The sequence below is a fragment of the Manis javanica genome, chromosome 8 (genome assembly GCF_040802235.1).
Source record: "Manis javanica isolate MJ-LG chromosome 8, MJ_LKY, whole genome shotgun sequence".
Classification (NCBI taxonomy): domain Eukaryota; kingdom Metazoa; phylum Chordata; class Mammalia; order Pholidota; family Manidae; genus Manis; species Manis javanica.
In genome coordinates this window covers 98,401,768-98,429,719 of record NC_133163.1, presented here as the reverse complement: position 1 = coordinate 98,429,719, position 27,952 = coordinate 98,401,768, and the positions used below count along the sequence as shown (strand labels likewise).

Here is a 27,952-nt window from a genome sequence, read left to right as displayed (position 1 = left end):
GTCCTGGCCGCTGGCTTCTATGTACAGCACGCACCTCCGTGGCATGCCCTTCAACGTATCCTTCTGAATGTCAAGAGCAGCAAAAAGTCACTTTGAAACCATACAATTACAAATGGGTAGATTGCATGATTTTTTTTGTTGTTGTTATCATTAATCTATAATTACATGAAGAACATTATGTTTACTAGGCTGTCCCCTTCACCAAGTCCCCCCTACAAACCCCATTACAGTCACTGTCCATCAGCATAGCAAGATAAAGAGTAAGTGTAGTTCCTCTTTTTGTTTTTGTTGGTGCCTTCTTATTTTTCTCATCCTTAGAAAGTCACAGGGAGTTTTGAAGAAATTCTCGGTCTTGGTGTTCTGAAGTCAGCTAATACCCACGAACTCAGAGACAGTGCCCAGAAAGCTGGGTCTGGAGTGTCCAGTTGCCTGTCCATGAGCCCCACTCACAGGGCGACACTAAGACGACAGGAGGGCAGAGCTTGAAGAGGGAAAGGGAAGACCGGCTGCTCTGTGGCTTTGCTATGCATCTCATACCATCTAGACTTTTCCAGCATTTTCTTTCTGTCCCTTCCTGACTGCTACTCAACATTCAAGAAAAAAAAAGTTTTTATAAGAAAATTTGTGAAAACCATTGAGAATTGAATTCTTCACGTTTTGGGCTCTGTTTCCTTGCTGGTATTTTCACTCCTTGGGCCCAAGGTGAGGGGCAAACAGATTCATAAAGGGAGCCTATTGTATCTTCTGTCTAGAAGCAGAAGTGCCCTCATCTATAATTTCTTGTGATCAACAAAACTGTTTCATTTTGTTTCTATGTACAACTTTAATTTCAAATAACATTTCAGTAAACATTCAATATAGCAAAAGGATGGAAAATTCTGGTCTAATATAAAATTGAGATTGGTTATAAAACAAGCCAATTATACTTCACATATAGTCATGCATTTGTGGACCAGGACATTCCATTTAAAGCAGTTAAGTGACACTTTTATATAAAATAAATATTTTCCTTTATCTCCTGAATGTAGCCTTTTCTCAAGGACCTGGGTTATTTGAGATTGTACCGTCAACAATTGCTTTCTTGCTTCACACAAGAAATGAAGAATAAAACTAAAGAGTAAATGAAGCTTCCAGATTTATGAAACAACTCTCCAAAGTGGAGAAAGAAATTAGCCTGGTTTCCTGGGGGTTCCTTATCGATTTTTACATGTTATGTCTGAAGAGATGGAGAGAATGTGCATATATTTTTACAGTCTTTCTAACTGAATGTGATGAGTCTGGAATGATGGATTTTTGTTCCCAGAAAGTTCATATTTGGGATTCCATGTGGGGCCACAATTATTCCTTAGGTGTGAAGGTTACATCAGTGAACAAAATGGAGAAAGAGTCTGCTCTCTGGAAGCCTATATTGAAGACAATCAATTCATAAAACAAAACAAAGCTACCAAATAATAAATATTAAGTCAGTTAGTGGTATGTCCTATGGAAAAAAATAAGCAAAGTAAGAAGGGTGGGGAATGATGGTTGGGAGGTGAGGGGGGTGTCAGGTGTTGATATCAGCTTGGCCAGGGAGGGGCCCGCTGCTACAGCACAGCAGAGACCTGATGGATGGCGGGGGGAGGCATGAACCGCGCAGCTCTACAGAGGAAGAGCAGTCCAGACAGAGGGGCCACCACTGCAGAGCCTGAGGCAGGTGCATCCTTGGTGTTTTGGAGGAATGGCAAGGAAGCCATTATGAATGGGGAGGAGAGAGAGAGGGAGGAGGTTAGAAGAGGTCAGAGAGTAGAGGGGGCAGCTAGAATCTTCTAGGACTTAGTGTGGACCTGAATTTTGAGTTGGAGAGAAACTTGCTCTGACTTTCCTTTAAAGAGGGTTCCTCTGGCAGCTACTTTGCCAGCAAGATAAGTCTGTAATTGGGACTGCACATTTATGTGAGTCTCTCTCTCACTTCTTGGCCTGATTTCCTCTGGAAAAATAGGTTGCTTAATTTTTACTGTACAAGACAATTCTACAGATGTAAGGTGCACATTTTTCATTTCATTTATATAAAAACATTAGCTGTCTTGTGATCTCAGTGACTGTATTTAAGGAAATCCTGTTTTAACTGAATCTTTCACTACAACTCTTAAAAACAACTTTATTTTGGGAATGGGTTGCATTTTGTATTTTGATTCTAAGGATTTATTGGATAACTCTAGTTATTCCTGTCAACCCTTTCATCATTGTGCTCTTGCACTCTGCAGCATGCATAATAAAACCCACAAAAGTTAGTACATTTCTTCTTCTTTACCTGAGGAAAGATGGAAGGTGGGGAAAAAGAATACTTATGGCTTCTTACAGAACACTAGTGACCAAATTATGTTACTCAAATAATTTGTTTTACATAACATGATTATTATGTAAATAGAAACTAGAAATAGTTTCTCTCATTATATTCCAAACATTGTGATAGACAACTCATTGATATAAATATGGCACTATAACTGTGGGCAAATAGTCACATTTTCTTCTGCAATGATTTTTGTATGAATCAACCTCTCTCTCTCCCCTCTCTCTCCATCTCTCTCTCTCTCTCTCTCTCACTGCTAAAATATGACAGATGTGGATGAATGCCAGGCCATCCCTGGGCTCTGTCAAGGAGGAAATTGCATTAATACTGTTGGGTCTTTTGAGTGCAAATGCCCTGCTGGACACAAATTTAATGAAGCATCACAAAAATGTGAAGGTAAGAAATGTCATGCTTTCCAGTTGAGGGGTGGAGGGGTAGGCAAAACCCAAATCAGTGACAAGATTTTTTTTTTTGTAAATTGTTCCTGAATCGTTCTGCCTTTGTCATTCCTGTGAATGTGTAAACATATATTCTTACCAGGAATAATATGCCTTTGTGCTATTGAACCAGAAAAACCCTGCAGCTTTTTCCACTTTTATAGACCCAAAATAAGAGATCCATCTGAATCCAATTAAATATTAAAACATGAAATAGTTTTGAACCAATATTTGGGTTAAAATGTTCAAGACACATGTTTTTGCATAGTTCTAGAGACATGAGTTTAAATTTGATCATTACGTATCAGTCGGAAAGACTTATCTTCTGATGTTTTTCTGGTTAAAATGTATGTTTGATTTTTTTTGGAGAGATCTCATATTAATATTTGGAGAACTCTTATATTTAAGCTCTTAGGATGAGTTGAGTATTTTCTTTTCTGCCTATCAAATGGAAACCTTTTAATGTTAATTAAATAGGAAAGTAATGAAGTAAATTTATATATTTACATTTAGTTTATAGATTGAGTTTATAAAAATGTGTGTTTCAGGGAATATGTTCATATTCACCATTGCTGCTATTTGCCTGAAAGAGGCCTGGTTTCCAAGGCCTTAATAAATGCTTTTTTTTTCTGAAAGTGAAACATACAGGAAATAAGTAGACAGCACCAGACTCTCTTCACTTGATAAGTGCATGTACCTTATATATGTAATGTCTGCTGATAACATAACAGCATTCTCAAGGCTACATCTCTTAGCAGATGACAGAGACAACTTTTTCCTTTGTTCTCAATTCACTTTACATGATGTGATATGAGGTTTCATTTAGATGCATGTGTTTTTGTGGAAAGCAGTTGCTGTTGCAAGCATTTGTTGCTGTATCTATACTCCTAAATCCAAGCAATATAATAGTTCATTCTAGATGATTTGTCCAGGCTTAGATCACTCAGATCTCTTTTTGATGATAACCACAGTGTATCATATACTTGAAACTTGAGGTGCAATTCATAAATAACAGATAGGAAGTTGAGTGTCTAATTGTCCTGCAACTGAAATAACCTAACTCTGGTAGAATTGTCTTTATGGGCTAGAGTTGCTTTAAAGTTACTAATCATTATAGAATTTATAATGATGTTCTTGAACATTCTATAAACAGTTGAGGTAGCTGTAAAAAATACTTAAATTCTTTTTAAGAAAGTAGAGTTTCTTAAAAACACTGTAAGTTTCAAAAAAAACAGTAAAGCTCACTCTCATAGGCCAGTGTGTTTTAGAAGTTATGTTGTAGGTTTAAGTTAGAAGCCGAGAATGTTGATACTGCAAAGAGGGAAGAACTTACTTCATTCCACTCTTTTACATTATAAATTAAGGAACTGTCTCTGGTGGGTTAAGTGCCCTGAGAGCATTCAGGTAGTGCTTAAAGTTTACTTCTTTTGATTCACTCTCTGGTGTTTGTGGTGGTATATTATATTTATCTTCTTTCCTGCATATAAGGCATTCTCCCTACATAATTTAATAAGTATATTTCCTAATGTTTAAAAATATTTAGCATAGAATGGTATAGATTTTCAGGTATTACCATATATATCTTTTCATGACATTGATAAGCTACTAAGTTTTATCACATGCAAAATCCATAGCAGCAATGGGTTGTGTCTTATATTTTTAGGTTTTCTCAGCTTAATATATTCACCTTCAAGAGATACAGTCAGCTTCAAGATCTCAGGCAGTATGTTCCATATGACTTGCCCGGCTTGAGTTTTGTTTTCTGGAATTATAATCGCTTCCAGCTTGGACTGGAAAGTCCCTTGCCTTTCACTCAGACCAGTCAGTCAACATCAGTCAGGACTGATCACCTTCCATGGTTATGAGCTAGACAGAAGATGCACAGATTTAATACTCAGACTGAAAGAAAAATGATTCTAAATTCTCTTGTTAATACTAAGAATCTATTATGGTGGTGTATCCAGTGGACTAGAAATTCAGCCTGAGAATTACTTAATCCTTGTCCACAAATGGTATTTTTTTTCCTGCTACATATTGAAGTCAGTAGCAAGATAAAAACAGAATGCTTTCAGCCAGACTTTTTTTTCCCCTTTGTCATCTACTGTTACATTATATTCAGATTATGGTTTTTTCCCCCCTTCCTTTTTATTTTTCTATGCAAATTCTATATTGGAAGAGAATGTCCTGTTAGTACCACATGTCCAGTTGGGGGCCTGTTTGCACGTGGCCACCCTGTCTTACGTGGGTAGGAAAGTAACCAGAAAGCCCTCCGAGAATGCCTGTCAGCTGGGTCCCCTCCTTCAACTCCCTTGGGTTCCTCCAGCTCCAGGGCCTCACTGTGGGACTGGTGTCACCTGGGTGTAGGATAATCTCCAGATGGCCAACAGAAGGACTTCCAGAAAATCTGGCCCATACAACTGTAAGGATGAAGAGACCGTCTCTGTGTCCTAGGGAGACGGTCAGGCACAGTGGGGTTTGGTGCCCTTGTGAAAATTGTTCTGGGGCCTTTGCCATTGCTTTGAGTGCCTTTTTAAATGTCTCTTCCTCTTGTCATGGAGAGGAAGGAACTGGGGACCCGGAAGCCCACAATAATTTTTTTTAAGAAACCAACTCAGTCAAAAATTGGTTTTAGCAAATTTACAGGATGCAAACCTTCACTCCCTCAGTGAGGGTGAAAGCAGCTCTTTGTGAGATCTTCCTTTTGCAGAATTCTCCCTTGCTTCTTAAAATATCCCTTTCTCCCAAATTAAAAAAGGCATATATCAAGTGCTCTATCAATACATGTAATTCAGGTACATTTGAAATATAAATTAATAAGTTGAAGTGATTAAATAACAATTACTAGATTTTCATAAATTAAAGAAAAAAGATTGAGATTTATAGCTGTGATCTGAGAGAAAGGGAGACAGAGTTCATGCCCACATTCATTGTTGATTTTTCCAATGACTCTGGAGTGTACGCACTGAAAGAACACATGGGCCCTGTCTTTTTGGAAAACAGGTCCATATTTGCATAGGTTACTGTGGGAGGAAATTAAGAAATAAAAAGTGTAATTAAAGGATCAAGTTTTATTTGTGGAAGAAGTCCCTTGGATTCCTAATGAACCACTAATATTTTGGGATTTAGATTATCACCAGTGCCGCCTTTAGCAATTACAATAGCACTGCATGATGCAAAGGACTTTAAAGGAAAAGTAGTTTTTAAGTCCATGCACTCCCTAATATGCGAGCCAATAACCTTCAGACTTCCCCATTCTAAAATCATAACATACTTATCTGATGGCTATTTGCTGCTGGGGCTCTTATCCTCTCAGGCACCAAGAAGAATTCCTGGGGCTACTTACTCAATCACTACAGGGGGGCTCCATTCTCGGCAGCTAGCTGTAGCCCTTGAATCTTACTGTTCAAGGTCACTAGCTTCCTGTACAGTTGCAGAACAAAAATCTCTATGGTACAGGTGTAAGAGCCCTTGGAATAAGGTACACCTAGCCCAGTCCTGTTAACACTCCTCATCCTCTGTGTGATCTGGGACAGGTCAGTTACCTGATCCTTTCAAATGAGGAAGTTGATATCTGGGTTTTTTTCCAGTTCCTCAACTCAGACTCCATCTCCACATTTCTCATTGTTTCCCGGTTGTGATCAAACAGCTGGTGCTGGCATGCATAAGAAGCTGTGCAAACTGGCTGACACAGTGTGAATGTAAAATAATATGGCTGATGTTTTTTTGACATGACTTGAAGAATCAATCAGCTTGTTTACTTTTCGGTCAGGTGTCTTACACTGGATTTCATGTGTCTAATAAAACAACGTCATCCCACATTCTGTGGCTTTCATAATGATTAGCTGCCAATTTTTAGTTTGCTTTTTTTTTCCCCCTGTTTTTTGTTAGTAATCTAGAAGGGATCTAGGTAGTCAGGTTAACTGGTTTCTCCCATGCCGCGCTCATATCCACGATCTTGGGTGGAGCTCCTGGACAGCTGAGTGTCCCAGAAATACCTGTCCCAGAACCTAGACTGTGCTCCATGCCCTTGCACCCTCCACACTCCTTCTGCCCCTCCTGTTAGAGGAGCCCCTGGGGAGGGAAGAGGCTGAGGGGTGGAAAGCATGCCCAGGAATTGCAGAGGAGGCTAAAGGGTGAGAGGGAAGAACAACAAAGGACAGGGGCAGCGAATCTGGAGGGATGGGACCTCCCATTTGTGTCCTTTCTCAGGCCCGCAGCAAGAGCCAGTGAGGCCATGGGCACAGCTCCATACCAGCAGCTCGCCTCTCACTCTTTCCCCATGAAAACAAGGAGGTGTCCAGAGCACAGAAGTAGCTCTTCTCAGCCAAGACCCATTTCCCACCAGGCCCCCCCAGCTGATTTACTTTTATGGTAGGCATTTGATACAGACTGACATACAGAAATGCTGGGAAGTCCACTCATCTCCAGTTCTCTCCTCCATGGGATCCCTGAGATTCTATTAAAGGAGATAAACACAGTGTGTTGAGAGCCTAGAACAATAATAAAGTAGTATAAATGAGTTTCAGAGTGTCAGTTATTGTGATTCTAACGCTTTATTCTGGTCCTTTACCATCAGGGACTTCCACCACAGCCTGGTCAGGAAATCAGAGCCTTGCTCCCATGGCTACCAAGCAGTGGGACTGAGGAGCAAGCCGGTCCAGGAAAGTAGAAAGACTCCAGATGCACGAAGGAAATGGGTGTGTCACTGAGGAGGAGACAGTGAAGGGACTTCAGAGCCGTTTAAGCTCCTTAGAATTGAACAAGTTGGCTGGTCCAGTTTACCTTTATCTATGTGAAAATTAGGGTGCATGCTACCATGTATTTCTGGACCCGTTGCCCTTTGAGGACATGCACCTAAGAGTAAACCCTGTTCCCTTTCCCACACCCAGTCCCTGGAAGTTGGAGACCTGTGTTTAACAACACTTTATAAATGGATCTCTGTGCTCCTGTTTCAGGTCTTACATGCCAGTTCTCTGAGGGCTTCAGGGTAATGCAAGAGCCATGCTTGGGCACCAGAATTATGGAAGTCGAGTCCTAGATCATCCTAGATCATACCTCTACTGTGAGGCTTCCGTTTGACCATGCCTGGCACTTAGTGTATGTTAATGTACATTCTTCTCATTGTTGCTGTCTGCAGTGAAGGGTCCAAATCTAACCTAGCCAGCACATGGAAGATGTTTCCTCCACCCTGCCAAAGTCAATTCTTTCTTAGATAACCTTTTCTGACATGTGCTATCACCTGAAATAACCCCTTTAGATACTGAAGTATCCAAATATTGTATTGAATAGTAATACTGTAAATAAGGATAGTAGCAGTCATTGATACTAACAGGTAAAGAAAAAACATTTCTTTTAATAGCCACTATTTCCTCACCTGACTGATCTTTGATAGGAGTTACATGACTCAGACATTAACTTTTAGGGACACTTTACAGAAGCTACATTTTTATTAATACCTTTGCTTATAGTTTTGTCCTCCTCTATCCTTAAATGGCATTAGTGGACTCCCTAGGCTCTTTGACACACTTACTTGGTTTTTGGTTGGTTTTTAAGTAGAAGTGTGGCTGGTGAATACAGGAGGACTGACTGATGTTAAAGAACTGTCTTAAAATGTGCCGTGAGATGTTGCACCAGTTCTAGAACATTAGGCTCTGTCCTTGGCTGTTTCTTTGCCTGAATTTTGCCAACTCAAGTGAAGCATACGTCTGTTGGGATAGGAAAAGCATCTTTACCACTAAGCAGCTTCACAATGACAATGCTGTTTATGTTAGCATTTACTTAATATAAGCAGTGGGATAGTGTTTGGTTTAGCCACCAGCCTTGCACAGAAGGATGGGTTTTGCTTTCAGGAAGGTCATACTGCATGTAAACAGCATCACTGCTGCCTTTCCAACTAACAGGGTGAACGTGAGTCAGAAGACACTTGAATCTCATCCACTGAGAAATCTATTTTGCTTTATAAGTGAAGAGGAGTACTTACACTGGAAAACAAAAGTCCTTGTTTCTAAACTTCAAGGCCAAACTGAGCGCCAATGCTGTTAGTCTGGCCTTTGCATATTCTCAGGAGGCTTCAGTCAAACCACACCTGTCCCCCGGCCAGTACAGGAAGCCCACTCCTCTTGGAGATGAGGCCAGGTGGATACCCTGTGCCCTGAGTTCATTTTAGCCTAAGCAGCAAGTTCTCAATTTCTTCTGTCACCTCACTTGTGCTCCGTCTATTGCCATCTGTCGGTGTCTGACTTCTGCTCTCGAAAAGCTCTCCTTGAAGGAAATGGTCAGATTTGTTCTAAGGGACTTTTACTACTTCCTTGGAGGAGAGAATGGCCTCAGGCCTGAGGGCTAACCCCAGATGTGGCTTCACGGACCCCACAGGGAATAGGAAATTGGAGCAGTTTTCACAGTTCTCCCCACTGGGCAAGATGACTAGACCATTCTCCTTCCTCCACAATCGATCACTGGGTGTGGGCTCCTGGGAAGGGTCTGGCCTTGGGGTAAGTGGCTCTTGGCAGCTCAGGCAGTCCCAGAAGGAGATGAGAGCCTACAGCCATGTGCTGACAGCACCCCCAGTGCTGGGACCAGTCCTCCTTGTGGGTGTTGTGGGTGGAACATTCCAGTGTCCACAGCAGTTCACCCACTGACCTCACAGAAAACCATCTTAATGGAGTATGAATGTCCTTGAGAACACCAAGTTGGCCAAGGCTTGGTCAGCACTCATACCATGTGATCTTCTCTATAAGATTTCTGTATCTGCTTTCTGGAGAATCAGACTGAAAAGCAATGCAGGAACTGATGCCAAATATGAAGCTAAGAGAAAGGGAACTTAACTCAATTTTTATTTTTGCTTTAATTTCTTAAATTTTGTAAATTCCTTGGGTAAGCCTGTGTTGAGAAAATCAGCACCCACTGTGCATTGAATGTTTGTATGCAGCTTTTATTATACAAAGATTGCTGTTTCTGCGGACATGATTTGACTAGTGTTACATCTGAATCCTTGTAATGATGAACAGTTTTATACTGTATTCTGCAGACACTGAACCTTTTCTTTATGTTCCAGACATTGATGAATGCAGCACCATTCCTGGAATCTGTGATGGGGGTGAATGTACAAACACAGTCAGCAGTTACTTCTGCAAATGTCCTCCCGGTTTTTATACCTCTCCCGATGGTACCAGATGCATAGGTAGGTTTAATTATCATCAGTGTGCCTGGTTTCTGTAAATCAGTTCCATAATGAACATCTTCCTAAACAGGTTTGTTAAGTGGGACATAGGATATCGCAACTTGATGTAAAATGTGCATTTATGGAAATGTTACACAGTTGAGCACTCTCTTGAAGAACAGAGGCATCTTGTAGTTTTGTTTTGGAAATTTTGCCTCTCATAAAGAAGGATGACCCAGGAGACCCTTCTGATACCCTCAGTCTATAAAATGGCTTTGCATTTGAGTGTCAAGCCTTCAAGCCATCCTTGACTCCTCCCTTTTAGCCCCACCTTCAGTCATTTCCTGGGACCTATGTTAATTTAGGTCTGAAATTTTGCAATCATCTCTTAATTGGTCTTCCTGCAGCCTGGCTTCTCTACAGTCCATCTTGTCAGATTTATCTTCCTAAAATAGTGCTTTGATTAAATAACTCTCTTGCTTAAAAACCTCCGGTATTTTTCCATTAGGATTTGGAAATCTGTGGTTTTCCGCCTGTGTCCCATGGATCCTTCAGGTACTGCAAAGCCCCCGAGGGCTGCTGGAGGTTGGGGAGGGGGGACAGAGAAAAGGGGGTGCTGAATGAAAAAGGCTCCTGCCTCCAACACCTGACATGCACACACTCCAGGCAACTCTGCTTCAATCTGGTTAGGTGTTAAAATATCAGTTATTATTAGGGCAAAGCTAGGAGGCCTGTAGCCCATGGCTTTGGAGAAAAATGAAGGCTATCTTTTGATGTTTGTTCCTGGCCCATATTTTCAGACACTGAACTTCACATCCTTACCACAGTTCATGAATTTCAGACCAAAACTGAATTGTACTTGAAATTCTAAATTCCTTTCTACTTAGTCACATATAATAAAAGCAGAGGGCAGTCTCTTAAAGTTGACATTTGAATAAGTACAACTAGTGAGGGAAGCATATCTGTACTTTTCCTCAGAAACAACAGTGGTGCTCAAATTGCCTGGTTTTCCAGGATCCGTCCATAGATAATGAACTACAGTGGAAGAATGGCAAGTGCAACATGTCACTCCTTTTTCTTCCCAAACTGTCCCAATTGACACATGCCCTCCAGTAGATATGCTTAGCAGAGAGGTGGATCTGAAGATCGTTCCTGGCCAGATAATAGATTTTTTTTTAACCTTCAAAGAGAGCCCCAAACTACATTAAAATGATTAAAACACATTTTCATGTCAGATGGTTTACATTTTAAAAATTATCTTCTTTTTACCAAATATGACCATACTAGCTTTTTGCAAAGGAAGAGGGTGGGGAGGGAAGTAAGATTCATGGGTCACCTCCCGGCTATGAGGTATTTTATGGAAATTATTTGACTTAATGTTCGCATGGAGGGAAGAAGCTGAGGTTTAAAGAGTTCAGATAAATAATCTGGCCTTATTGTTTAAGCAGCTAATAAGTGAGGAAGCTGGGCTTCCAGCTTGGGCCTGAGTCCATAGCCCGGACTCCTCCCATCGCTTCCTCCCAGATGAACACCGGACGCAGTAAACTTTCTTGCCATAACCCTACGCAAGCACTGTGTCCCCTTCTTTGGAACTTTATTGTACCCATAATTAGCAACTTGTAATATAACTTGATCCAAATGACATTGCTGCCATTCCTAATGCTGAGCTTTCCTGCCATGGTACACCACAGAGGCCCCCGAAATTATTTTTACTGGCAATAAAATACATATGGCCTCCAACATATAAATAAATCCAAGGTTTGTTGATATGTTAGTTGTTTGGAATGAGCAAATCTAACCTATAGAGAAACCTGCATGTAGATAGTGGTACATGGTGTCTTCCTTTTATATCTCTTCTGAGCATGAAATTCTACCTCTTACTTCTGTGACCACATTTGGAACCCTTCAATTCTCCCCAGCTCCAACACTCCCTCCATCCTATAAGCTCTTGCAGTCTCATTTTTATTTATTTATTTAAATGAAAGTATCATTGATATACAATCTTATGAAAGTTTCGCATGAACAACATTGTGGTTTCAATATTCACCCATATGATTAAGTCCTCATCCCCCACCCCCCATTGCAGTCACTGTCTATCAGCGTAGTAAGATCTTGCAGTATAATTTTGTCTTAGTTTTTGTTCTGTGATCTTCCTTTGATGCTTTGTAATATGCACGTAGGCTTGTCTTTAAATGTTTGTGGGTCACCAATTCCCAGGAGTCCTACGATACCCTGTTCCTAGTTTGGGCCTCACAGATCCCAGCTCCTGGTGGGACACACAGTGCTACTGATTGGTCAGGAGAGGCCCATCAATAGGCTAGGATGACCTGAAAACACCTGTTTAGCCTGTGATGTATTTGTTTTCATGTAATGTGATTTTGGGGTCCTGAATGGAAGGGCCAAGTGATTCAGAAGGGGGAAGGAGGAGAAGTTTCCTACTCCTTTTCTACCAGATGTCTTGGCTTGAGCAGATTTAAAATAGATGGAGGTGTCTGTGGTTCCTCCTGTCTCCCTTTGTCTCCTCCAGATCCTGATATTCTTCTCCCTTGGCTCCAGCAGGCCTCCAGATGATCTGAGTCCCTCCTTTCCCTCTGTGCAAAGTGATCCAGCACTGCTGGGTCCTTCCTTTGGCACAGCTGCCTGATGGCATGGACAGTTTAGGGCTGCTGGACACAGGGGACAGTTCCTCTGAATGGCCCCTGGTATTCACAACTTTTCCCTTCCTTTACTAAGAATTCCATAGGTTTTCTTTTAAATTGTAAAGTATGTAAATATGAATAATTTTAACTGACGTTCTCCTGCAAAAAAATAACTCAGCAAAAAGATCTTGTAGGTTCAGGTGCCCTGTGTTAAATCAGGGACTGCTAACCACCCAAATGTGACTGGTAATTTTTTCAGCACCAATAGTCACCATTTTGATCAAGAATCTCTAACACATGGATCTAACCTATACGTCAGTCAGCTGCGCAGTAAAATATTTTCAGAGTTAATTTGCCAAATAGTAAACATTGCCCCAGTAAGTGTTTGCTGTTGGCCACTGTAGGTCTGTTTGGCTCTGAAAGATAGCCCATGCTGAAAATTACATACACACATTTTCAACTGTTTACACTGGGTTTTGACCATTAAATTCATGTGAAGCCGGGATGTAAGCCAGTTTTGAACATCTCTTCCCATTCTTAACAGCCTTTAGTTTCCATGTCCAAAATATTTACTCATCCCCAAGCATATGAAGTATTAGTGGCTTTATGGCAATGAAAATCAGTGGGAAGTTCTGTTTCTCCCCCTTCGTTGCAGGGGAGGTGCCACCATGGCTTACAGAGCATACCTTGTTTGCACTCCCCTCCCAGACATTTACCCTAGACCCAGCTGGAATAAAACTTGTTCTGACTCTTTCCTGAGACTATTAGTCTGACCAAAGGTTTGGGAACTGGGACCACAAAAAATTTCTAGAAAGCACATTAATACTTGCGAGTGGTTTTAAGTACTTTTTAGAAAGAATCTTGTATCCTTTAACGCTGACCCATAGTTTTCTTTTATGGTTTGTCTCTTACAGTTTCCTCTAAGACTTATTGTAGCCTTCCTCACCTTGCTGTTAATAATGTAAATATCTCTAAGTTATCCTTTTTTTTAAAACAAAGTATCATTGATATACACTCTTATGAAGGTTTCATAAGAAAAATAATGTGGTTATTACATTCACCCTTATTATGGAGTCTCTCCCCATACTCCATTGCGGTCACTGTCCATCAGTGTAGTAAGATGCCACAGAGTCCCTATTTGTCTTCTCTGAGCTAAACTGTCTTTCCCATGACCCCACACACATCATGTACACCAATCACGATACCCCACAATCCCCTTCTCCCTCCCTCCCCACCCGCCCTCCCTCATCCCTTCCTCCCACACCTCTCCCCTTTGGTAGCCAGTAGTCCCTTCTTGGAGTCTGTGAGTCTACTGCTATTTTGTTCCTTCAGTTTGCTCCATTATTATACTCCACAAATGAGGGAAATCATTTGATATTTGTCTTTCTCTCCTGACTTATTTCACAGAGCATAATACCCTCCAGCTCCATCCATATTGTTGCAAGTGGTAGGATTTGTTTTCTTCTTATGGCTGAATAATATTCCATTGTGTATATGTACCACATCTTCTTTATCCATTCATCTACTGATGGACATTTAGGTTGCTTCCATATCTTGGCTATTGTAAATAGTGCTGTGATAAACATAGGGGCACATATGTCTTTTTGAATCTGAGTTGTTTTCTTTGGGTAAATTCCTAGGAGTGAAGTTACCCTTGTTTTTTTTAGCTCATTTCATTCTATTGATTTGTGGCAACCCTCAAGTGTGGATGGCTCTGTGTTCTTAAGAATGCTGTACTTGAAAACAATTACAGATAGGACTCCTCTCTAATCAAACTCTGATTTTTAATATTTAGAATTACAGGAAACATAAGGATAGAGGTTTGACTATATAAAAAAAATTCTTTGCTTCACAAAAGGATTTTCCATTTGTATTCCTCCAAATGACAAGCATATTTAACATACTATTTACTTTTCACAACTTTATTGTGTATGGAGGATATGGAGAGAGATTCTACTTGAAGAGAGGTCCATCTTCAACCTACATTGGTACATCAAGGTGTTCTGCACAGGGCCCTCTCTCTTCTAGTTCCTGCCTCAAAGGCCCATGAGGCAGTTAGGTATCTACCAAGTCACAGGCGCTTTTTTAGGAGCCCAGACTTATACTTCAGTGTGTCAATGTCATGAACAGGCAGGCATGAAATACCACAATAAAGTGGTATATAGAAATATGTATTTGAGAAGATGCCTTTCCACCAAAAAAAAAAAAATCCTTCAGGAGCCATTGTATCCCATAGTAATAAGAACTTGGAATCATGTACATTTGGAACTTGTAAATCATTAGTGCCTCATAAAATCTGTTAGGGCCTCAGGACAAAAGGAAATCTTGATTAACAAGCAATGGATCTGTCTACAAGGTGGCTCATGCCTTTAAAAAAAATCTCACAGGTCTGACTCACAGTTTCTGGCTGAAAAATAAGAAAGATCTTTTAGAAATGTAGACTATAGTGCAGACTTAATGTGGTTTTAAAATAGATTTATATCAATATTTGCCCAAAATATCTCAAATTAAGGAGTTTGAAACCAAGGACAACACCGTCTCCGTTAGTATAGAGACATGCCTTTATAACTAATTAACTGTCACTGCCAGTGATTTTCATAGTCTCTCTTTTCCTATGGCACATGTGGTTGTAATCATTCGCTCCCACCTTGGGGATGGAACGTGGGACGTGGGCCAAGTGCACCAGCTCACAGGGGCGAAAGGTGTGAGAAGAAGGGATTTCTGACTGAGCGTTGTTCCTGCGCTGGGCACGCAGCTTCCCCTCCATGGGGAGGGAGCATCCGTTCATCCTGCCAGAGCCCGAGTGTGAAGTGTCTGGTGCTGGGTCAGGAGAGTGTCGTGACAAGTTTGATCTCAGTGATGTGTATGTGTATGTTTCACTGTTTTCTCAGATGTTCGCCCGGGATACTGTTACACGGCTCTGGCAAACGGGCGCTGTTCTAACCAGCTGCCTCAGTCCATAACCAAAATGCAGTGCTGCTGTGACATGGGCCGGTGCTGGTCCCCGGGGGCCACCATTGCCCCTGAGATGTGTCCCATCAGAGCAACGGGTAAGAGCCCTTCTGCTTGTCTGCATGGCAGCCCAGCTCAAACCCCATGAGCCCAGTGGTAGCGTTCGTGAATGCAGATCTAGGGGAAATCCAGGTAAGTGAAAAAGATTCCAGAAGACAAAAGAGATGAATCCAGGGAAATTTCTTTGGATAACAAATAAGGAAAATACAGAGCTCTATGCAAATAGTACTGTTTTCTGGTACCGTGTCTCACTTAGCTTGCTTATTACCGCTAGAGAGCAACTTTTGTAAGAGGTCCTGATTCCCTCTTATTCTTGGATCTCATATAGTTCTTAAAAGCTCAGTAGAATAAAACTCAATTCTCTCAGAGCCTCTCAGGTGAATTATGCTGGATACGCATTTCCTCCTCCCCTAATATTTGGCATGTTCCTCTTCCTTGTTGTAATTCCTGTTCATTTTTTTTCTTCACAATATCTCTTTTATCTGTCATATTCCTTTCACTTCTATTCAAAGCTTTCTTTTTCTCATCTGGATGACTGCAATAGCATCCTAACTGGTCCCCAGGAAATCCACAGCTGCCACATTATGTTTCTCGAAGCATAGCTCATCTGCAGTTCAGTTAAAAAATTATGTCTGGGGAAAATGTAGAAAAAGATATCTAGAAAAATTTTCCCAGAATGAATTTGGGCAATCTAGTGGTCCAAGTCACTCCATTTCTTGAAAACAAAATGTTCCTACTTACTGTAGAATTAAGAGTACCCCAGTCTGATCCCAGTTCATCTTTTAGTTCTTGGTGTTTGTGGTAGCTTTGTTTTCTAGTTAAATCATACAAGCAAGCTTTCCTTGAACCCAGTCTGAGCACTTCTAAAGTCAGATGTTCTTTTTCCTGAAACTTGTCTCCAGTTCAGTTTCTTCCTCCCTGCTCCCATCCCTGCCACCCTTGCCTAATATGTACCTTCTTGCCTGTTAGGGATCCTCTCAGATATGACCCAACCCATGCCTGTCCCGAGATAATGACAGCTGGAGATGCCTTCTTTCCCAGGGCTCCAGTCTGTGTTGCTGCAGCGGCACGGATCCCACCCATCTGCTCTGCTTTGGGCCGTTACGTGTTCATGTGCTGCTCTTTCCCTAGCTGATTAATCTCATTAGGAGGTCTCATGCATCCTTACAGTCCCCTATTTCTTAGGCTTTTGTAACACTTCCACAGTACCTAGCAAAAGCTTGCTTATGGAGGCATGCAGTTTGGAACAACTTATCAAGTGGCATCTTTCCCACCAAGTAACGCATGGGATTACATCTCCTCTTCAGTATGACCCCTAGAAAATGTGTTAAATCAGGGAACTTTAGGAGAGAATGTCACGGGGAGAAAGGATAAATACAGAGTTAATGAAATACTTCAAAATGTGTCATTCCTGGAATATGATTTCCCATTATCATGGGTTATAGACCTACTTATAGATGTTACTATAAAAGTTCTGTTTATTGCTGAGAATTATATATGTGGATTAAAGAAGCAGTAAACTCTTTCAATGTATTTTAAAACATAAACAAGTCATGTATTTTGACTAGTCTGCTTACTGCCTATGACCTGAAATATAACCCACCTCCTTAGGTTACTAGGGGGGTCATTTAGGAGGTCACTGTTTAGAAATACATGACTTCCTACTGAGACATATGGCCTGGATATCAGGAGAACCACTATTTAAATGCACCTGGTAATTTAGGACTCAGCAGCGCTGATGTGGTTCCTTCCTGTGTTTGAGGTCTTGAATAGAAGAGAAAGGACCAGAGCTGGTTTAGGTGCTAAATACTATTTTAGGACGCATAGAGCAGAAAGCCCTGTTCCCCTGTGTGGCTTTGCGGAGTGTTGCTCTCTCCTACATACCCCTGAAAGACGCCCAGCCTGAGAGAGTAAAGTCAGCATGCAGGTGAGTGTGCTTGACTGCCCCAATGTGCCAGCACCCTTGCAAAGAGCTCTGGGCTCTTAATTTGAGGTGACTGACGACACAGGAAGGATTATTTTAGATTGGTCAGCTTTTCACTCTTTAAAACAAAATCAGTACTGTTTCTGAGTTAAATGGAGATAGGAAAGATGGGCATCAGCTGAACAAAATTAGCCCCAGGTTGCTGATCCTGAACGTTAAGGGACTCATTGGAAAGTTATTAAGCTGAAGAAAGTAAGAGTACATACAGGACACAGTCTGATACACTTTCCTAGAGAGGTGAAGCTGAATTCAAAGGCATGCTCAAAGTAATATACCTGCCTAATTAGCAGAAATGATAAGCTATTCAACTTCTTTTATACAAAATCTTTCATTCAACTTCTTTTATACAAAAAGACTAAAAGAAAAAGGCTTAATTGGTGCTTGGAAGCAAGGTGAGTTCTTTAATATAACTGCTATTCAATTAAATCTAACACATAGTTAATGAATTCCTTTTATGTGCAATTTGCAGGGCTAAGCTCAGACTAGGAATTAGTCATGGGTTAGATATGATCCTTGATTGCACAGTCTTAGCAATAGACATTTGGTGGAAAGCAGATAGCCAGGAAATGATAGATATGGCACATACAGGTGATAATTCTATAAAAGTATCATTGTTATTTGACAAGAAGGATTGTAGCATCATGATTTAGGGAAGCATAAACAATATATAAATCCTTTCAAAGTACAGACAAGTACTAAAAAAATCTCTGTGGGTTGAAATTTCAGATAAATAATAATTAAAATGTGGTTATAGAATTACCTGAAAATGTAAATGTAACCTGAGTTGGAAATGTCAAATATGGTTGAAGAAGTTTTAGACTGGAAAGGTACATGGAAGATAGGTGTATTTAGCCACATGTAAATTGGCAGATTTTCCCTTGAAGTTGAAATGTGAGTGAATTTCTGTAAGACATATTACTTGGTCTTAGAATAAACCAGATTTTAGTCCACAAGAAAAAGAAAAATATCGGCCTGATTTCTGTTAATGAATGAAACTGGTATAGAAAATATTGATGGGAAAATCCCTGTGTGTCAGTGGTAACAAAATGATCAATATCTGGCAAGAGAGAAAAAATCTAAAAATCATCTTGTTTAACTTGTAGAAGGGAACTATGACAAAATGTGGCTATTTGTAGGAAATGTGAAAATGGTTAGTTAAGTAAACACATTCCTGAGAACCTGGGTACTGTTTAAAAACACCTTTTTGAAGCCCAGAAAAAAAAACAATCTGTCACAAATCTAGAAATAATTTATTCTAATAAAGACTTGGCATTGTAAAAAATAAGAATCAGCCTGTATGTGCAATTGTAGGGAAATAGTTGATTAACTCAGGTGTGCTAGTCCAGGGGCTCATTGTGCAGCATTAGCACCAGCCCACCGGCCTGCAGGGCATCTTCTTCCCTATCGCTTTGTTGTCTGGTACAGAGGGGTATTCCTCAGGGCTCTGTCTCCATCCTTCCTTCTCTTCACTTTCCACACCCTCCTTACGTGAGCTCATCCATCCTCATGGCTTTATACCCCACCTATCAACTGATAACTCAAAAACTTATATCCAACCCCGACTTCTCCTCTACCTGCTATGTGCCATCTCCACTTGGATGTCTGCCGTCATAAAAATCACACGTTCAAAATGGAGATTGGCTTCTACCCACCAAATCTGTTCCCAACACAGTTTTTCCCATCCAGGTAAATGGCACCAACATCTACCCATTGCCCAACCAGAAAACTGTAAGTCATTCTTAATTCCCTGTTCCCTCTACTTTGACATTTACTCCTTCACCAAGCACTACCCATTTATCTCTAAAATATGCTTCCAGTGTGTCCACTTCTGTCCAGTTTCATCTCTTCATCCCTTGTCCAGCTATTGTTACCTTGCCCTTGGTCTTCTGCAACAGCCGTGTCTCCTCTAGTGCATTCTCCAGGTGTCAGCAAGACTGATGGGTGAAAGCGTCCCTGTGATCACACCCCACTCTCTGCTGAGGACCCTCAGTGGCTTCCCATCGCACATAAAATAAAATCCAGTCTCTTTAGTGTGCCCTTTAGAGTCCTGTGCCATCTGCAGATGGGACTGAATGGAGAAAGTGGCATTTTATTCTTCTTTGAGGTGAATTGTGATACAGGCAAAGACCTCCGAGATTTGGGGAAAGGCATGTGGTAAACACTTTGGGGAGTTTGTTTTAGGTTTTGTATTTAGTGTTCCAGTATGATTGCCACAATAGGTATTAGGAATAGGAATGAAATCAGTTGGCATCTTTCCTTTTCTCCAATTGATCTATGTGGTTTGAACATCAGTTTTATTCAACGATTTCTCTAAACAGTAAGAGAGACTTCCATGGATGTATCACATATGCTACAGCTCAGCTGTTGTGTTCTGTTGTGTTGTGTTTTTGCAGAGGATTTCAACAAGCTGTGCTCTGTCCCTATTGTAATTCCTGAGAGACCAGGATATCCTTCCCCACCCATTGGCCCCCTTCCTCCAGTTCACCCTGTTCCTCCTGGCTTTCCTCCTGGACCTCAAATTCCAGTCCCTCGACCACCAGTGGAATATCCATATCCATCTCGGGAGCCACCAAGTAAGAATTCAAAAGTCATCGAGGTGTTTTCTTTGCATTAATCAGGTTAACTTTTTTTGTTGTTGTTTACACTGCCTTATTTGTAAGTTCACCAATTCTTAGCTTAAATGTTCGGTTTACATAGTATAGTATATAACTTTCTCAATTTGCCTGTTGCACAGAGAAAAATGGGGGTTTCATATTCTCCAGAGATTAGTGTCTTTTGTTATTGGTATTTCAGCCAACTGTGGGAGAGGTATGAGAGAGGGTTAAATCTGGTTCACAGGATGAATTCATAGAGGAGGCACAACATTATACTCTGAGTTGTCTGTCATGCAGTGCAGTTTTGCAAGTAGTTAAATATCGGTAATTCACTACTGTTATTTCCCCAAACTGAAGGCTTGAGAATGAGGCCGAGAAAGGGGTAGGGAGAAGCTGGCAGAGGAACATACTTGGCGGAGTGCACCACAGTGCACAGGTGATCTCTGTAGGCAGGAATGAAAATATGCTTTATTGGCGCCAGACGAACTCTGCCCAAAGAGTATCCTCCTTCCTTTATGATCCAGCATCTTGTCCGTTATTACTGGACTAGGTACTGATGAAGGACACCCTAGTTATAAATAATTTTAATGCGGTTTAATGTTACTACTTTAGGAGTGCTGCCAGTCAATGTCACTGATTATTGCCAGTTATTTCGATATCTCTGTCAAAACGGACGCTGTATTCCAACTCCTGGGAGCTACCGGTGTGAGTGCAACAAAGGATTCCAGCTGGACCTGCGTGGGGAGTGCATCGGTACGTGATAGGTTGCTAGTTGGCACCAAGAGGCTATTGGCTGGTCTCTTCCGTTTCCTAAGGCTGCTGTAACAAACTACCTCAAGTTTAGTAGCTTAAAACAACACAAGTTTATTATCTTTTAGTTCTAGGTGGGAAGTCCAACATAGGTCTCAAGAGGCTAAATCAAGGTGTCAGCAGGGCTGTTTTCCTTAGGGAGGTTTTTAGAGAGCATCTGTTTCTTTGCTCTTTCCGCCTTCTAGAGGATGTCTATGTTCCTTTGCTGAGGGCACCCTCCTCCATCTTCAAAGCCAGCAGTGCGGCATCTTCAAACCTCTAACTCTCCAGTTCTCTCTTACAATCCATTCCCTCTTCCATTTTTAAGGACCTTTGTTTCTACGCTGGACCCATTTTGTGATCCAGGGGAGTCTCCCTGTGTCAAGGTCTGCTGATTAACAACCCTGATTCCCTTTTGCCATGCAGCACATTCAAGGTTCTGGAGATTAAGACATGAACATATTTGGGGCACCACTATTCTGCCTATTATGTATGACTTCTAATTTTCATTGTAAAACATTCAAGTCATTGCTGGTAAGGCCAACTTAAGTTGTCTTATCAAAAGCCTGACCATTAAAAAAAAAAAGTATCCCCAAATTATGAAATTTTACATGTTATACCAGTTGAAGTGGAAAACTTGCCATCTTTCTCTAGTTAGTCATTAAAAAAACAAGAAAAAAAGCTTTAAGTTGTTGACAAAGCAGTAAGCTAGTAAGGATGGAAACATAATAACAAATAATTTGTTGAATTAGATAAGAACACTCAGTGGCCACCTAATGTTTTACAAATAAATTCCTCTTAGTTCTGTCACAAATCCCAATTCTGCAATTATGACGCAGGCAGAAGTAGTTCTTGGTGTCTCCCACGATGCCGTTACCTCTGGCAGCCCATCAGGAGAGCATCGCTCAACCATTACAGGTCATCCGGAGCTGGCAGAAGAGGGAACACCCAGCTCAGGGCTGGGGAGCGTGATAGCAGACCTGTACCTGCTGTAAGAAACATGTAACTCTGGACAAGTGGATTATCTTCCCTAAGCCTTAGCTTCCTCATCTGTACAAAAAGATTATAAACTAGTTTATCTTTAAGGATACTGATAGTTCCAAATGACCCCGAAACTAGTGGGAGTCTGTCTGGAAATGGGGCAGGGGTAGGGGTGTGGTAGACTATGTTTGCTGAGAATTACCCTGGAAATGACACTGGCTTCATGTTTTTAGTCGAACTCAGCAGGGGATGCTTAGACCTGGTTAGGCCTGCCTTTTTTAACTGAAAAATAGAGAGCTTCAAGACTATCCAGAAGCCACTTCTGAAAAGTTACTCTGTTTGATTCCCTTAGGCCAGACTCAAAGAAGAGAAAATGTTTATTAGCTTGGAGCATTGAGTTGCTATGTCTTCTGCATTTTTCTCTTTAAAATGACACAAGAAAATAATACACTTTAACTGCTCAACCAGTCTGGTGACACTCTATCATAGTGGAGAGAAAAAAGATCCTTCAGTTATACTGTTTGTTTCTTAAATGGGAAGTGTTGTAATATGTAGAGGAAACCAATAAAATGGTCCTAGAGTTGTAAGTTACTGGTATTCGATTTCTTACTAAGACATACTGTGCTTTGCAGATGTTGATGAATGTGAAAAAAACCCTTGTGCTGGTGGAGAGTGTATAAATAACCAGGGTTCCTACACCTGTCAGTGCCGACCTGGCTATCAGAGCACACTCACCCGGACAGAGTGCCGAGGTATGGTCCTGGTTTGGAATGGGGGACGTGGGACGTGCGTGTAAAGGGCCTGTTTGGATGGAGTTCAATTGCAGTGTAAAGAAACCTTGTCAGGACAGGCTAAAACTCTCCCATTGCTTTTTAACCCCAGACATTGCCACTCTGAATGAAGGACAGTGTCATAAAATCTGGCAAACATTCAAATTAGGGTGCCTGTGGGAATCTCTAATATTCATTACTCTTTTTGCCTAATCATTATTGCCTCTGAATTTTAAATCTGAAAGCTAAGGAATTGGGTTGACTTTTGTTGACACAGAAACTGGGGACATTTTCAGGTGAAACTATATGCAATTAATTTCTTAATGGAAAGGGCTAAAGGGTCAGGAAGAGCCTGTAAGGCTGGCTGCCCATCACCGGCGGTTGTCAGCAACAGTGGGGAGCTGTTTGGAAATAGCAGCTTAGGTCCCACCTCAGACCTGCCGAGTCAGAGTTAGCATTTAAACAAGATCCCCCAGTGATCCATATGCATTTTAAAGTTTGAGAAACACTTCATGTTTCCTCACGGAAAGTCAGGTTTCTTTATTAATTAATTTTTAAGTTATCCAATATGCCTTTTATTAGACGACTTTGATGTACTAAGTTTCTGGGACAGAAATAATTAAGATGTACTTCCCACCTTCAGGGAACTCACATATCTGTATCTCTATTAATTTTTCACAGAATGAACTGTATCACTGATACAGGAAAGCTAGTTAAAAGCATGAAAACTGTTAAAATGAAAAACTAGGAAAAGTTTATCAGCCATTAATAAGAGTTCATTTTATTTGCCTCTTTTAGGAAAACCTCTTCAAATGAGTTGAAGACATACCAAAGTTTTTATTTTTATCAGTGACTGGTTTCAAAATCTTTGAATGTGGTTTGAACTTAGAGATTTCTTGCCACTGGTATATTTTAGAACCCTATTTATAACTGGCAATTTTAAGCAGAAACAAACTGGAACACAGCCTTTTACCCTGCTGATATTTCTGTGAATGATCTACTTACTGAATTGTAAATATGGGTAATTTGAATATTTAACTGAGTTTGGTACTTTCTTAATATTATAACTATTATTCAAAATAATTAGCATGTACAGCATACCAGTCATTTTGCAATAGTAGAAAATAAACTGAAACCAGTGTCTAGAAAACTTCACTGTTAAATAAGCAAGTCGAAGAGACTACTGAGAGCGCTCAGCTGGGGCAAGTGCCAGCCAGGGTAGATGGCTGTTGTCATCATAATTCTGAGACTTAATTTATTAGACACAGAGGGTTACCTAGAAGCCTCAAGCACTGCCTTCTTCAATAGCTAGTTGCTGAGCTTATCCCAAACATAAGAAGTTGGTAACATGCTCATACTTTTGGGTGTGTGAAAGTTCCACAGAATAGTAAGAAAGGCTGTGTAAATAGCTGAGAAGTACGTGCTGGGCTGAACAAAAGGGACAGAAGAGACAGAACACAGGAGAGAACTTTGACAAGCTGTTAATTTATCTTGCAAGGCGGTGGGGAGACCAATAGCATTCTGAAATTAGTGAGCAGAGAAAACGCTGAACTCTTTATCCTGTTTATTTTATCCCTGGGCTTCCAAAGATTATAGAATCCGAAAGAAAAAAAAAGTCTGCTCAAGAATATGTGGCTTTTACTAGTTTTTTGGAGTATGGAGCAGGTCAGATTTTTGCAAGGATTAAGAAATAAATGAGAGAGAAAAAGATCGTGGGTTCTTGGCACCAAGATCAGACAGAAGAAAAGTCCAGACTGGCTCAGCTAGTCCAATGACTCGTGTGGAAACCACTGCTGGATCTGCCCAGAAAGAAAGTGCGTCTGAGGGTCAACCACAAGACACCATGCAGACGCTAGGGAGACAGTCAAAATAACAGAGATGCCATGAGTGTACATTCTTGTCATCCAGAGGATGTTTAGGGTGCTTATGCTCAAGCACATGTGGCCTAAACTGTGCAGAGATAGATCTGCTCCCACCCAGCTCTGCACAGTTCCCTTGTCTCTGTCTTCTGGGGAATAGGCCCTGGCAAAGATTGTATGCCATGTAGACAAGGCAGTTTGTGTTCATCCTGTTCATCCTCTTTGATGTCCATCCAGGTTATCTAGCCTAGAAGTGAGGGGAACAGATAATCCAGAGTGCCATGGTGTCCAGTTTGGGTTAATTACTAATCTTTGAATGAGAGATCAGATATAGATTACTCAAGTTACTGCCATTTTTAACACTTCTGTATTGAGCTCTTTTGTTTACTTTGGCATAATATTTAACACAAGAGAAAAAAAGGGGATATGCCCCCACAGTACCAATATTTTATTTGGTAGATAGAATACTCATAAAATTATAAGAGGCTAAGAACATAAAACTGTACTTGGACCAGAACTCCCATAGGAAAGGTAAACATTTCAGAGGCATGTGATTGACAATATCAAATGGAATTAAGTTATTTTTTAATTGCTTTCCTGTTTTATTGTTCTGATACAGCTATAGGATCTGCCTTTCTGATCATGTGTTGAAAGACACAAGCCAAAGTTAGATATAAATAATGATATATACTGGCATATTAAATTAGCCAGGAAGATGGTGAAAAAGATCCATTTTGTTAAAAGAATTAGGATTTAAGTCTCATTAGAAATAAGAGTTAAGTTGAATGCTACTGTATTGGCCTTTTTTTCCTGCCATGTCTTTCAAACTCTAATTAATCATCCTAAATCTCATATAATTTGAAACCAAGTATGTATGGAAGACTATTATTTAGTAATTAAAACTCAAGACTAAGAAGATGAGTTCAGAGATGGAGGGAGGCTGAAATAAAATAATTTAAAATCCCTCAAGTAAAGTTATTTCTTCTATTTTAACTTTGATTTTAGACATTGATGAATGTTTGCAGAATGGCCGTATCTGCAATAATGGGCGTTGTATCAACACAGATGGCAGTTTCCACTGCGTGTGTAATGCGGGCTTTCATGTTACACGAGATGGGAGGAACTGTGAAGGTAATAGTACTATGATAATAATAACAGTATAATAATATTATTTGTTTTCTTCCATTGTAGTTTTGCTATCAAAAGTCTCTAACTAGACCAGCCAAACATGGAGCGAAAGATCGAAGTATCAAATATATTTCACATATTGTTACCTGAGAGGCAAGCGTAATTTTCAACAAAGTGCAGGTCTTTAATTCACATTTCTGTGAGTCCAATAGCATTTCAGATACATGAGAAGAGTTTGCCATTTAAAGATCCCTGGTGGTGATGAAACTTTTGTGGCATAAGTCATTACTTCTTAATTTTATACAGTCAGAATTTGTAGATATTTTTTAAAAAATAGGACATACCTAATCCCACAGATTCTTAAGCCATTTTATTATTTTTTAATTACATTAATTTTGTCATACCAAAATTAAAAATTAATTTTTAAAATATAGACATGCAATATTATATTAGTTTTAGGTGTACAACATAGTGACTCGACATTGATATATATTATGAAATGCTCACCACAATAAGTCTTTGTATCATCTGTCACCATACAAAATTATTCCAACATTATTGACTATATTCTCTATGCTGTACTTTATATCCCATGACATAATTATTTTATAACTGAAAGTTTGTACCTCTTTATCCCCTTTACTTATTTCACCTATCCTCCCACCCACTCTGGCAATCACCAGTTTGTTCTCTGTATTTATGAGTCTGTTTCTGTTTTGTTTGTTGATTTGTTTTGATTTTTAGATCCCGTGTGTAAGTGAAATCATACAATGTTTGTCTGTCTTTGTCTGACTTACTTCACTTAGCAAAATGCCCTCTAGGTCCATCTCTATTGTCACAAATGTCAAGATTTCCTTCCTTTTTGGGAGTAATATTCCATTGTGTATATATATACATACATATGTATATGTATGTATATGTACCAGATCCTCTTTATCCATACACCCATTGATGGATAGTTAGGTTGCTTCCATATCTCGGCTGTTGTAAATAATGCTGCAATAAACATGGGGGTGTTGAACCTGACACCCCCCCTCCCATAGGCACCACTTTGGAGGGGTACCCGTTCCAGCTGAGGTCACCCACTGGGTGTGGCAGGGCAGGAGACACTTTGGTGGGGGTGGGGGGTTGCTGGTCCTGACTGAGGCTACCTTCCAGGTATGGCAGGGTGTAGGCCACTTCGGAGGGGTGCCTGCCAGGGCAGATGGGTTAGGTTACATGGGTTTGCAGGTGAACACCAGGGTGAGGCGAGCAGTGCTAGTAAGTTGGGTGGAGAGTGTCAGAACTGGTGCCCATCTGTGTGGGGCGAGCCAGGTAGAAGGAAGCCAAGAAAAAAGGCACCTGCCACCACTTCCATTCCTGGATAAAGTTCCTACAGATCTCTGCCCCTCAGTTACAGGCCCTAAAATGAATCAATAAATGCCCTTCACAGATGTCCTAGGCGCTTCCCATGGTGTCACCCTGTGGCGGGTCTCAGAGTGAGTGAGTTTGTGCTTAGGCCTTTTAAGAGCAGAGTCTCGGTTTCCTACAGCCCCCTGGCTCTTCCAGAGTTAAGCCCATCTGATTCTCTAAGCCAGACGTTGTGGGGGCTCACCCTTCCCTAGGGTGGGGGTGTCTGATGTAGGACTTGAGCCCCTCACTCCTCAGTGAGGACTCCCCACCTGTGACATCCCTTCCATTTATGGGTCACTTCACCAGGGGTGGGGCTCTGAGAAGACCATGTCTCTGCCCCTCTTGCCTATCTCATGATGGCTTTTTCTTTACATATTTAGCTATGAAAGAGCTGTTCTGCTGGTCTTCAGGTCATGTGCAGAGGGAATTGCTCCCTATGTAGTTGTAGGCTTCCTGTGGCCATGAGAGGTGAGCTCAGGAGCTCTTCCCCTCCATGCCCATCAGGGTCCTCTTTTGTATTTATAATCCTTTTTTTAAAAAATGTCTCTCTAGTGATAAAATACTACAGAGCATCTGAAAATGTAAAATTTGAAAGAAACTTTCAAATTGACTACCGAGAGCCAGCCATAATTTTATATTGCCTGTTGAATTAATCACCTTGTTTTGAATTGGGCTGTTTCAAACAATTTGTCCTTTACTTCTGCCATTTTTTCCTGAATAAAAATTATGACAGTTATTGATGAGTTTCCACTTCATGGACCGTTAGCAAAAAATGAAGAATGCTTCTTATCGTCTTTCCCAACATCTTTGGGAAAGATCCCAAGAATCTATTCATACATTAAAAGAATTTCAAAATTGTTCTTAGAAACATTGTTGGCA

At 40.7% G+C, this 27,952-nt stretch overlaps 1 protein-coding gene across 4 annotated transcripts in view; it reads left to right on the top strand.

Annotated features, from left to right (window-relative positions):
* The window catches only part of FBN1 (fibrillin 1), a 236,413-nt gene that overhangs the window by 116,442 nt on the left and 92,019 nt on the right, over positions 1 to 27,952 (top strand). For all 4 annotated transcript variants that reach the window (XM_073211771.1, XM_073211772.1, XM_017680284.3 and 1 more), the window contains 7 exons: positions 2,600 to 2,725; positions 9,821 to 9,946; positions 15,456 to 15,614; positions 19,954 to 20,133; positions 20,767 to 20,907; positions 22,557 to 22,676; positions 25,559 to 25,684. In XM_073211771.1, the coding sequence (XP_073067872.1) occupies positions 2,600 to 2,725; positions 9,821 to 9,946; positions 15,456 to 15,614; positions 19,954 to 20,133; positions 20,767 to 20,907; positions 22,557 to 22,676; positions 25,559 to 25,684 (978 nt within the window). The remainder of the gene's footprint in view (positions 1 to 2,599; positions 2,726 to 9,820; positions 9,947 to 15,455; positions 15,615 to 19,953; positions 20,134 to 20,766; positions 20,908 to 22,556; positions 22,677 to 25,558; positions 25,685 to 27,952) is intronic.